This window comes from Spea bombifrons, chromosome 11, assembly GCF_027358695.1.
Source record: "Spea bombifrons isolate aSpeBom1 chromosome 11, aSpeBom1.2.pri, whole genome shotgun sequence".
In the NCBI taxonomy this organism is placed as follows: domain Eukaryota; kingdom Metazoa; phylum Chordata; class Amphibia; order Anura; family Pelobatidae; genus Spea; species Spea bombifrons.
In genome coordinates this window covers 7,696,849-7,710,432 of record NC_071097.1, presented here as the reverse complement: position 1 = coordinate 7,710,432, position 13,584 = coordinate 7,696,849, and the positions used below count along the sequence as shown (strand labels likewise).

The window sequence follows — 13,584 nt, the reverse complement described above, 5'->3', positions numbered from 1 at the left end:
ATGGACTAAATGTTTAAACCAACAAATACAATCAAAAGTTTGTCATCATCTATGTAACAGTGAAACAATGTCTTAGCATGCTGTGAAGAGATGTTATATTGCTAACGGCATTATGAGAAGCTAAGTAACTCAAATAACGATTACAACAAAATTCACATATAAGCTACTATATCAAGCAGCAAAGTTTGGAGTGGATGTAACTAATATCTACAGCAGCCGTCCCCAACCTTTTTGGCACCAGGGACCGGTTTTGTGGAAGACAATTTTTCCACAGACCGCGGGCAGGGTGTCTTGGGTTTGATTCAAGTGCATTACATTTATTGTGCATTTTACGTCTATCATTATTAAATTTAAAATATAATGAAATATATTTGCAACTTCCCTGGTTTCCCTGTCCATCCATAAAAAGCACATAAAATTGTGCCACCCTGCCGCACCAGATATGCCACTCTGCTCCCCTGGTATGCTTTGTGCCCACCCAGATATGACACTCTGCTCCCCTAGATATGCCACTCTGCCCCTGGTATGCTTTTTGCCCCCCCCCGCAAAAAGACATATCATACCATTAAGACCTTATGTAATACTATTAATAAAAATATTAAAAGTACAGGTCCCTGTCAAGGTTAACCCTTTAAGGCCGAGGACCCATGGGGGCATGTTTGAGTTGGGGAGGGGGGGGGACTGGTGGATTCCTGGGGAGACTCCTTACCCGCCTGCCCAGTCCCTTCTTATGTCTAAGTAACCCTGTGGACCCCAATGCCCACCGAGAAACCCTGTCTGGTCTGCCGGAACCAGACTCCCATGGACTAGCCAGCTATGGGGATCTACAAACCAGGAAACGCTCAATGTGGCTGACCAGGACCTAGCTGCAAATTCATGGAACTATGTGGCGGCTAGGAACCGCGTCGATGCCCTGCGACAATTGGAAGTGTCTTTACGGACGCCCTTTGGCCCACCATGTAGCTCTTTTTTACCCCTGCTGAATTTGTTTGTTTGCCCACTACCAAAGACATGATCAGTCTATAATTTAAATTTTTTTTTGTAACAAAAAATCCAGAATAAAGCATTTCAAATAAGTTATAAGTTGAATTCCGTTTTACTCAGTGAAATAAGTATTTCACCCCTTTGCGAAACATTTGAATTAGTATTTACTAGTAAAAAAAAAAAAAAAAATCTCATAGGGTAGTCTTATATTCAGGCTTTTTCTTTTTTTCCTAAATTAATATTAAAACGAGTGAGAATGAGTGAGAAAATGAAATATTGTGTGAATGTGTGGGGGTATGAATGACTGTGTGGATGAATTGTCTAAATGAGTGAGAGTATGAATTAATGAATTTGTAAAAAATGCATTTATGAAAATGTGTGAATGAGTGAGAGAATAAATTATTGTGTAAATGAATTACGTGAATGAAAGTGTGAATTAGTGAGTGATAAAAACGTTTTTGTGTATCATAGATGTATAATTGATTTGTGGAAAGGCAAAGATGGAACAAGCAGGGTTTTTGAGCCTTGGGCACCAAGATGGCACAGGCAGGGTGTTTATGGGACAAAGATGGCACAGGCTGGGCTGTTTGGGGACAAAGTTCACTTATGCTGGGCTGTTTGGGGACAAAGATGGCAAGTCCTATGCGTGTAATTTGAGTGCTGGTCGGGATCTATGTGGGCGATGGGGACGCCAGGGCATTGCGAGGGATCTGCATCTTAACACTGTTGCTTCCTCACAGCCGGGTTAAATGAAAAAGAAAAACTGCATATCCTGGGCGTCGGGCGGTTCTAATTGTGCATCCCTGTGCTAAACCCCGATTATAAGCCACACCCCCACTTTAAAGACTCAAAGTGGGGGGGAAGTGCGGCCTATATTAGAGCAAACATGTGTTTTTTTGTTTTTTTTTTTTTTAGAACAAATGCTTCTACCTGAGGAGAGTTCCCCGCAGCGGTGTGGGGAATTCTACTCTCTGGCAGCCGGGGAAGGTCTACGTGATGCGTGTAGACAACCCCCGCTGCTACCGGCACTTTCACCGTACTCGGTGATAGACGCCCAGTGTAAGTGCCGGCAGCAGCTGAGGTTACCAGACGGGAGACAGGAGGATCCAGGTCCCCTGGATCTTAGTCTCATAGTCAGACCTCATTTGAGGTCTGATTAGAAGACGACCCCGATTATAAGAAGAGGGGTATTTTTCAGAGCATTTTCTCTGAAAAAAAACCTTGTCTTATAATCGAGCAAATACTGTATTCATATTGCTTTTACATATTTACACTTATAGGAGGTGTTGTATTTGTTCACATCATTTGTGTCACATTTTAATTATATTTATTATTTGTTTAAATGCAGAAAACAGACTGCCTTTGGTTTTAATTGCCTCCATACAAACATTAATAACTACTCTGCATTACTTTTTGATGAATGGATAGAATGACAATGCATGCATTGTGATAATGTGTGATGTTGCTGTTACCTGTCTTCAGTCAACTTCATGATGGTTGTTGCACGAGATGAGAAGACAATGAAAGACATCCTCAGCATGGGACTGTACAAAGCCCAAAAAGAGATAGAGCAGCCCAGAAGAGAACAGAGAACAAAATACAAAAATGATTGATAATACAGATAATTACATGTATAAAACATTTTACACTATAGCAGTGAAAGGAGGCAGATTGATTCAGATAGATTCAGTGATATGATTTCTGACTCTGCATAGAGCGTTTTTCGATACAAAGAACAATGGATCATTTGTATCAGCACTAGAAATACATGCGCTGTTATGCTCAATGATGACCTTAAATTAAAGGATATGTTCCACAAATATTACATTATCTTTCTTCTCAACAGGCAGGTAGGACCAGGCATCACTGGGGCTGCGCAGACGTCTATCCGGCCCGTCAGCCGCCTAACGTGGGCCCGCAGCTTACCAGTGTGGAGCTCGCACACTGTGCAAGGAAGCTCTTACCTCACACAGCGTGCGGACACCCCCTGATGAACGACACCGTGGGCGGACTGCCCCCTTGCGCCCCTTTATGTACGTTACTGTATAAATAGCTACAAAGTCCATCAAGTTAAACGTTAAAAGTACAAACATTTGTTGATCCAGAAGAAAAACACTGTCAGCTTACAAAAACTTTGAACTTGGTGGCAGATATGAACCATTCAGACCACCTAGCCTGCCCTTTACTTCTGCTGTAAAGACTCAAACCTTAAAGTGGTTCTTGGCCTTTTCTTCAAGATAGACATACGTATGTCCCATGCATTTTTCAACTCCCTCACTCTACAAATCTCTACCACTTCTCCTGGGAGGTTGTTCAACTTATTCACAATGCCCTTACTAATTTAAAACCTCCTTACCTTATATCTAACCTCTGATCCTCTAGTTTTAGATTGTAACCTTTTATTCTACGTGGGGGGGGGGATTCTTCTTGTGACTCCAAAGGCTTTTCCCCCCTTGACTATTGCCCTGACAGTCAAAAAAAACCCAAAACAAAGCAACTATAATTTGCTTGACTAAACAGGTCAACTGTGCTACGCGTTATTCTTTGCAACCTGTGAAGATGTACATAGAAGAGGCCCTGTCTCTCTTCAGATATAGTAAAAGCAGTTAAGTTGTAAAAATTTTGACAGATTTGATTCATACCTTCAAATGAATGGATACTGTTTAAACGAAAGCTGGCATATCTGGATGCAAACTGGTAAGTACCGTAATTTTTTTGCGATAAATTTGAAATTGTGTTTGTTTTGGGTGTTTCTGTTCTGAAGTAACTATTCTTGGTTGAATCTGATGACTTTCATCTTGATAATTCAGTGCAACTATCTATGTTCAAATCTTTCAAGGAAGATATAAAGAAAGACAAGTACAAGAGAACTAGACACAGACTTAATTTCTGCTAGGAATGAAAATACTGTAGACTTTTGGTGCCTGACAAATATTTTTAGGAACCATTTTATTTTTACAGTGCAGGGAATTGATTTTTCTATATGTGATTCTACATTTTACTCTAACAAGTTGCAGTCTTCTTGCCACTTACATTCTCCGTGTATCAAACATTATACAATATTACACTGCAGCATTGTTAAAGATACAGTTGAGGATTCGGGTCTTGACCCGGAGAACCGGAGAAGCAGTGCTCACCCGGCAATCTCCTCGTCAAACCCAGAGAATTCCCAGGTATGCTCATAAAACTGAATCAACACCCACTATAAAATTTGAGTTTCACAATGGTATTTATTTTGAAATAATTTCTTTTTTATTTGTAACCACAAAAAACAATTTGCAAGCAATACATACCTTATGAATTTTTCTGCAAGACTTTCCACAAATGTGTAGATTTCAATCCAATGGTTTTTAACACTACCAGACCTGTAAAGGTATAAAAGTGTTAGATGCCATCACCCACCGATCCAGGTCTGGATAAACCAAATGTTTACCTGACACAGACTTAATTGCAAAGCCCCATTGTATCGTGTATCATGACCACAGCGTTTAACATAATGAAATCAAAAAGTGCTATGATTTCGGAATTACTATTTAACCCCTTAATGACAAGACTGTTTCTTACTCGTAGTACATTTTGGGACAATGGCTCTTCTAAAATTTTTCAGTGTTGCACCCACACACATTATATATTGTTTTTTTCAGGACAAACAGGGCTTTTTTTTTTTAGATACCATTATTTTTATCATATCATCTAATTTACTATCCAAAAAAAATTTTTGTAAAAAAATTACTTTTTCTCACTTTTTTATAAAAAATCTTTTACTCATCTGCAAAAGCTAATGTAAAAACCTGCTAAATATATTCTACTATTTGTCCTGAGTTTAGAAATACCCAATATTTTAATGCTTTTCTCTGTACTTTATGGGGCAATAAGTACCAGTAGCGTTTTGCTATTTCAAAACCATTTTTTCCCCAGAGCTGGTCATTCCGCCCATGTGCAATTTCAGGTATCTTTGAAGCCGGCCAATACAATTTATCCCATCACACCATATATTTTTGAAAACTAGACACCCCGAGGTATTTCAAATGCTGGTATTTTAACCTTTTCCATATACTAATTTTACCACCAGTCAAACTTTATGGTAGTACTTTTTTTCTCACACGCGTTATAATTCAGGTATGAATTTACCGGTCCTGGTATTGTGTGTGTGTGTGTGTGTGTGTGTATGGACGTGTAATTGTGTGTGTGTGTGTGCATGTAAGCATGGATGTGTATTGGTGTGTGAGAGCATGAATGTGTAATTGTGTGTGTGTGTGTGTGTGTGTGAGAGCATGGATGCTTAAATGTGTGTGTGGGTGACCTTAGATGTGTAATTGTGTGTGTGTGTGTGTGTGTGAGCATAGATGTGTAATTTTATGTGTGTGTGAGCATGGATGTGTAATTGTATGTGCGTGTGATCATGGATGCATAATTGTGTGTGTGTGTGTCTCACCTTAGATGTGTAATTGTGTGTGAGCATGGATGTGTAATTGTGTGTGAGTGTGATCATGGATGCTTAATTGTGTGTGGGTGAGCATGGATGTGCAATGTGTGTGTATATGAGCATGGATGTTTAATTGTGTAATGGTGTGTGTGTGAGCATGGATGTCAGGGCCCGGGTAATCATGTTGGGTAGGAGCCTCATTGCAGGGGATACTTGGGGTTCTGTCTGCACACGGCGATTCATGTTAACCGAAGGATAAGACAGACAGGCACAAAGGAATACAACACAGGCAGAATTCCAGGTAATGCTATGTATTGTATATTATGGCAGGACAAGCAAATTCAGGTTAAACAGTCTCTTGGCAAGAAAACGGATGTTTGGCAGGAAGCCCACTGGACAGGGCACAAGGCAGGATCAGGTAATTCAGGAAGCCAAATAGCAAGTCAGGAATCAGGTACACAGGGCCAGAGCAAAACGGTCCACCAACTTCAATGCAAAGGCACCTAACAAACAGGGGAGTGTCCAGATATAGGCCTGGTCATTAGGTCAGGTGTGGTAATGGCATAGGCTTCAGGTGGAGGAGACAGAGCATAACCAAACACAGATGAACATAAATAACTATCCTGCAGTCAGGACAGAATCCCGACGCAGCCCCCCATTTAAGGAGCGGCCACTGGACGTGAGAAGCCTGACAATTAAATTTGTATGCAAGTAATAAACAAACCGACTGAGAACCGAGCAGAAACACAAAATGAACGTGCCTTTTTCTTCTTCTTCGCTCTTTTTTGTAAGGCTTGTTCGTAGATTTCCAGGTCTTCCTTTCTTATAATGTTGCCATTGGAGGTAATGACACAATCAAAGGAAAGGTCATCTGCAGTGCAATTGTGGGTCAAATTAGAACTGGATGCTGGAAAAATAGACGAGATGGTATGATTCGGTGCTTTCTCTTTCCATGTACCAGGGGTCACGTAGCTACCCTGTACCCAAGGCACCACTGAGGGCAGTTCAGTATGGGAAGCATTGATGGAAGGCCCCTTCTTACCCAGAGATAGAATAGGGTCATTAATCTTTGTTACCAGTCCAGAGGAGATATTAGGGGCTATGGTAGTCTCTGGTGTATCAGGCTTTGCTGAGATAGGAGTGATAGGGGTTGAACATGTTTGAACAGAAAGCTTCAGGACGTTCATCCATATGGGAGTAGTTTACATTATTACAGACTGAAGAATCATAGGAGTTGTAGTCCATCACAGAAGATTCATCAGGCTCCAGCTGGACATCCACCAGAGTTTGAGAAGCATTAGGAATCACAGGGGTTGGTAGATACTCCATGGGTTCACTATCCTGTAGAATAAAGCTACTTCCCCTTTTAGGAGAGCTCTGTGCTTGTGACATAGATTGTTCCATCGGTTCAGACGGTACAGAGGGTTTAGGAGGTTTCAGAGCACATTGGGTGATCCAGTACCCTTTTTACCACAGTAAAAGTAAGACTCTTCATTACATCTTTGTTGCAATTCAGTTGTGGTAAGGGGTTCACGTTTCCTGGATTTACTAGGAGATTCCTTTTTAGTACTGGTAACAGGCTTGTTGGATTTCTTAGTTGATGTAACAGGTTTAGGAGATTTGTCTTCATGAGAGTGATTGGAGTTGGAGTCCCACATTTGCATTAATGCTTTGCAAAGTTCAAGTACACATTCTCCTATTAGTTTGATAACTGAAAGCAACCGCGAGGACTCCTTGTAAAGGCCTTTGCATTCTGTCAGGGCCGGGGTAATCAGGTTGGGTAGGAGCCTCATTGCAGGGGATACTTGGGGTTCTGTCTGCACACGGCGATGCATGTTAACCGAAGGATAAGACAGACAGGCACAAAGGAATACACCACAGGCAGAATTCCAGGTAATGCTATGTATTGTATATTATGGCAGGACAAGCAAATACAGGTTAAACAGTTTCTTAGCAAAAAAACGGACATATGGCAGGAAGCCCAGTGGACAGGGCACAAGGCAGGAACAAGTCAGCAATCAGGTACCCAGGGCCAGAGCAAAGCGGTCCACCAACTTCAATGCAAAGGCACCTAACAAACAGGGGAGTGTCCAGATATAGGCCTGGTCATTAGGTCAGGTGTGGTAATGCCATAGGCTTCAGGTGGGGGAGAAAGATAGGGCATAACCAAACACAGCTGAACATAAATAAATACATAGTGAACGAAGGGTTAAACTTTAACTATCCTTCAGTCAGGATAGAATCCCGACAATGGATGCGTAATTGTGTGTGTGTGAGCATGAATGTGTAAGCGGGGTGAGATGAAGTATGTGTTAGAATGAATGTGTATGTGTGTGTGTTAGTGAGTTTGAGTATGTGTGTGTCATTTGTGTAATTGTTTACATATGTGTGCCAGAGTGTATGTTAAAAAGGGAGACAAGGGGAAAATAAGGCACAGACAAGTTGTTTGGGACAGTGGTGGCACAGACCAGCTGTTGAATGTGGAGGGGCCCCAGGGCAATTTTCGCACCAGGGCCCTGTGATTTCTAGTTATGTTCCTGTACTGTGTGCAGACTGATTATGCATGCATGAAATGGCTGTGATGTAATATCCTGCCCGCTGGATCAGTCATACACACTCTGCTAGCTGTGGGTATAACCTGCACCTAGTGGCTTTAAATGGGTTAACAGGTGGTCGAGGGGGGCCATGATTATTATGGCCCTGGCTGGAGTAAACCAATCAATAAATCTATTAGTGCTGCGAGTAGACAATAAATAGCTGTGCTTGCTGTTAGTTTAAACCAATTCTTTTAAGGCACACCAATACCAATAAAAATGCTTTTGTTTGTACATTTTAGCAACAAAGTATGGCGTAAAATAAGTGAAACATCTACATTATGGTGACTGATCTTGGAAAAACTGGTCGATACAATACTAGCAGAAAGGTGTCTAAGGGCCATAAATAATGTTTGAACATTATTATTATTATTATTATTATCATCAAATTCCAAAGCCCTGTACAACATAAGCAATGTTTGGAAAAAAAATCCATCATCTTGTAAAGTCCAGGGAAATAAGCAGTTATGCTTCATGATTTGGCCCTGGAAATGGAACAAAAGTGTTCAATTTGTGGTATTGTGAGTGTACTTACATGGGAAATACTTTTGTTTTTTACTAGCATGGCAAAGCAAGTAAACCATCTATGAAGAAGATATTAGAACAGTCAGTTTTCAAAAATGGCATTTAATAGTAATAGATTGAAGCAGCCAAATATATATATATATATATATATATTTGGAAAGCCAGGAGATATTTATGTAAACCAAAAGCAACATTTTTAATAGTTCTCAGATCACTTGGGTTTGTCAAACTCCAATTAACGTGTTTTAAAAACCTTCGCTTGTGATTAAGGTAAATGCAAATAACATGAAAATAACCTGAGATGCATTAAAAACTGTGCGACTGAAGAGTAAATAGAAATGAAAATGTTTATAAATGTGATATTAAGATCGGAGAGCTTGTATAGGTAATGCTGGACACGGCCAAAGACTTGCCTGGGGAGTTAAACTCTGAATGTGTAAAGGAAGAAACACGTAAAAAATGTACGTTTCTTCACATGAAATGACTTGCAGTGTGTTTACAAGAATGAAGAGAACTGTTAATCTGGAAAGTCCTTACACATGAATAAGAAACGTGTGAGTTCTCTGTCCAAATAAACGACTTGTGAAGTTTTGACATGTGAGGTTTGTAAAGATTTGTTAACAGTTAAAAGACAATTGTGACGTTCGTAATATCTGTATGTATTGTTTATGCTGTGGAAAGTTTAACCCCTTAAGGACAAAGGGCGGTCCTTAAACCCATTGAAAACAATGCATTTTGAGCCCGTACATGTACGAGCTTTGTCATTAAGGGGTTAACATATGTAAAGGTGCCTTGTGGAGTTAGTTGTGTCATTGGCAAGATGTAGATGAACGGAACAGCCTTCCAGGAGAAGTGGTAGACGTTCATACAGTGCGGGAATGAAAACATGGATGAGGCAGGCAGGCAGGCACAAGACCATCATGGATATAAGAAAGCACCAAGGATCACGAGGTTTCTGTTTTTTACAGCAGGACAGATGTGCAAATTTGATTGGCTAAATTTTTTTTTGTTTGTTTTTATGTCATGTTCAACCTTTGTAAGGGACCCTCAAAAACGTATTCAGATTTTGGGGGGGGCTACTCTGCTATTCCATAGGATGCAGAAAATCGACATTGTAATGAGGATCTAAGCAAACATAATGAGTTAAAGAAAGGGAACACGGAAAGGCACAGCAGAAGAGAATTTCCTTGCATCACCTTCCCAAATTAGCCACATTCCGGGACAAACATAACAATCTCCTACAAAAACTAGGCACAGAGGCTCTGCAATATTTCAGTAATCGGCATTAGAGCAGTCTAACCTTTTATGAATACAAAGTTGTGTGTGTTGTGTGTGTTGTGTGTTGTGTGTTGTGTGTGTGTGTGTGTGTGTGGGTGGTGTTGAGTTGCTGCTTTCCTGTTTGTTGTAAGTTCGGGGTTTTGGAGTCGCATGTAAAGTACACACATCCACCGCACAGCTGCTGACGCAGCATCATGTAACCAACCCAGGAATCTAACAAAGAAAGTTTTATTCATCCCGTCACTGACAGGGAGAAACGAATCCAGTAGGGCCCGTTGACTCAGTGAGAAGGAATTAGAATACCCATTTAAAAAAGTAACCCCGCAAGGAATACAGTATAACTGAGCCTGATTTAAACCAGTGAGAGGGTTATGACTGCAAGGGTGAGTTGTTATTTGCATACTACCAGGGTCACAACAGGATAAATCACACACGAGTATTTTTCCTGATCGTGTCTCAGTCAGCCGTGTCTGCCAAGGCATTTCTTTTTAAATCAAAATAGCTTTTCACTTGAATATTTTTTTTTGTCCTATTCTGTAGCAATCAACAATCCTTTGTTCGCCACCCGCTTCTTAGTACAATAATCGCTGGTTTACTCAATATTTCTGATTTCACCGTGCATTTTCCCTGCCTCCTTTATCTCACTGAAAAGTTGTCCCATCTGGCTTATTACATTCTCCCGCAATTTCTACCCGATATCCGAGTCCCTCACCATCACGCCGTCTCTCACATTCCCCATATCATTCAGACATTTGCACATTATAGGCACACTGTAGCCCTTTGGCATACTGTCCAGTTGCATTTCGCACCCCTTTTTCTGGCACTCACTTGTCCAGGATGAAGTATAGGTCAAATGCCCCATGGCAGGAGCGCTGCTCCTCTGTTTCCTGGGCCTGGCACTGCAGGGTCAAGAAGGCCACCAGGACTAGCAGGCTGATCTCCTTCATGGCCCGGTGTCTCCTCTTGTTTCCTCCTCAGCCAGGACTGAGGAAAGGACGAGGAGGAGAAGAAACTGCAGCCAGGGGTGGGAGAAAACGATCCAAGAGGAAGGGGATGTGAGGGAGGAGGGGATGGAATGATCCGACTGCCCAAACCCCATGGGGTTTAGGAAGAGGAAAGAGGAGATATTTAACCATTTCACTTCCAAAGCTGGCAATGCGGTCACATTGCCTAAGTATACTGCTGACTTTTTTCAGAGAACTCGAACGGGGTTTTAGAAGGGCTTAAACCTAATTACATTTTCCTTTGAAAAAGTAAAACTAGCACGTCACTAAGACTACTATGGGTTTGGAAATATAACAAAATACTTAACATTGTCATGTCTACAAAGCAAAAAAAAAAAAAAAACACACTTCCATGTGCCCATCAATAGCATTTCAGTATTAGAATACCGGAAAAGATTGTATTTATTGCTTGCTGCTGGTAACACGTGTAAATGGATCAAAATGTAATTCTCTGTGTTCCTCTGGGCTAAAGAGAGAAAGGCAAACTTGGTTTTGTTACCAAGAAAATCTAAGAACAGACATATATAGATTGTATATATATACCATGATGCTAAATAAAGAAAATCCTACATTCGAAACGATATATATATATATAAATATATATCTATATCGTATTGGCTAAATACACATTAGTGGAATGGTAAAACAGTATTTTATCTAATACACAGACATACATGTATTTTAACATTTCTGGTATCTATTATACAGTTTGTCAGCATATGTTAAATACAGACAGAAAACCAATAGCTATTTTAAGGTTCCCCCTTAATTCATAATGCACCTTACCTATAGATATGCCCCTCTGCCCCCCCGATATGCTTTATAACCCCCTGATATGCTTTACGCCCCCTAGATATGCCCACCTGCCCCCCAGATATGCTTTATGCCCCCCAGAAGTGCCACTCTGCCCCCCTGAAATGCCACTCTGCTTCCTAGAAGTCCCCCCCCCCCGGCTTACCAATGCATCCCCAGACTCCCTGGTGTCTAGCGGTCAGTGAACATCTGCACGATCCGTGCAAACAACCTCCGCTGCCAGGACTATCGCCGGGGCTTCTATGACAGAGAAGCACCGCTGGAGGTGCCAGCAGCAGAGGTTGTATACGTGCATCGCCGCGGCTGGTGAACGTCTGCGCGATATGCGTAGACAACCTCCACTGCCGACACTTCCGCTGGGGCTTCTATGGTGGAGCGCCAGAAAGGTTATGTCAAGCGGGTGCTCCACCATAGAAGCCCCAGGAAGCGGAGGTTGTCTAAGTGCATTGCGCAGACGCCACGGCTGCCGGAGAGGAAACACCGGCCCAGCGGCTGGAACAGCATGTCCCGGCCTTGGGGCGACACGAACTGCGCATCCCTGTGCTAAACCCCGGATATAGGTCACACCCCCACTTTAAAGACCTAAAGTGGGGGAAAAGTGTGGCCTATATTTGGGCCAATACGGTATATATAGTATATATGTATATACATTTTCCATATTATTTGCTCTGACTGTTTATGCTGGAAAAATGTAATCTCATTTCCATTATTGCTTGTACTCCCCTACCCACCTGCTAAAAATATTGTTTTGTATCAATGTTCCTTGAAATATTTTTAAGAACTGCAATTAAATAGAATTATTAAAGGATCAGCTGTTGCCAATGACTTGCTGCTCTGCAAATCTGACCAACAAACCAGTCTATCTAAGGTATTTTCCCTCTTAACAAGATAGGATGCAGTGACTGGATTCTATATACATTTTACCAAACAAGAGCTGTTTCCTTAGGACCCTCCTCAACCTTGCTTACTAATATTAACCAAGATATAACATGGGAACACCAATCTCTAACGGACTTAGAGGTCCGACCCCCCAGAGACTTATTGCAACTTTATTCCTTAAACATCCCACCAGTTTTAGTTAAAATCAAAACAGAATTAGCCAGCTGGGAAAACTTTTATCTCACATTCTCGGGCAAAGTGTCATTGATTAAAATGGTTAGCTTCCCCGGACTCTTCTACTTTTCCAAACGTTGCCAATTCTCTTGACCTTGTCTGATGCTAAACTTCTAGATAAAACCTTTGCTAAATTCATATGGAACGGGAGAAAAGGTGACCTTTTAGTTTGTCGATTACAAAACACAAAATACTATACAGGCCTCAATCTACCCTGCCCTAAGGATTACAATGCACAGTAGCAGCTCTTATTCATTATGCAATCCACTGGGTTAAAAATGGAAATGTTTATACAGATGCCTTACTGGAGCAAGCCATACACCCTGATCTTTTGTTGTTATCAATGCTACACATCCCCATTAGCAAATTATCAGACTCTATTCTGGCCAATTCTTTGTTGTCGACCACGATAAAAGCTTGGAAACTGGTGAGAATCCGCCTTCAATTAAACTTGGCCCTTTTCAACCTTGGCTAAACAATCCTGATTTTCAAAATGGCAGCTGCCCATCATTTGTTGATGCCAGAGGAGCTCAGTGCTGGTGGCAAATAGAGTAGCTTATACGGACCTTTAACTCCTGACGCCGAAACTTGGCCTGGGGAGGTTCCAGGAGTTAAAGGTCCATACGAGTGACTCTATTGGTCGCCGACAGGGGCCTCCTCTGGCATTAGCCAATTAAAGGGCTGCTGTCCCTTCATTAGTTAATGCAAGAGGAGCTCAGTGTCGGCGACCAATAAAGTCGCTCATACAGACTTTTAACTACTGACGCCAAAACTGAGTAGGTTTCAGGTGTTGATCCCCAGGCCAAGTTTCGGCATCAGGAGTTAAAGGTCCAATACAAACAACTCT

The 13,584-nt window shown here is 41.4% G+C and overlaps 1 protein-coding gene across 1 annotated transcript in view; it reads right to left on the bottom strand.

The window, feature by feature from the left end:
• The window catches only part of LOC128468736 (anthrax toxin receptor 1-like), a 49,435-nt gene extending 38,553 nt beyond the window's left edge, over positions 1-10,882 (bottom strand). Inside the window, exons 1-3 of the mRNA XM_053450517.1 lie at positions 10,636-10,882; positions 4,278-4,349; positions 2,457-2,528 (exon numbers count right to left, since the gene is read on the bottom strand). Of these exons, the coding sequence (XP_053306492.1) occupies positions 2,457-2,528; positions 4,278-4,349; positions 10,636-10,754 (263 nt within the window). The 5' untranslated portion in view covers positions 10,755-10,882. The remainder of the gene's footprint in view (positions 1-2,456; positions 2,529-4,277; positions 4,350-10,635) is intronic.
• Positions 10,883-13,584: the final 2,702 nt, after the last annotated feature.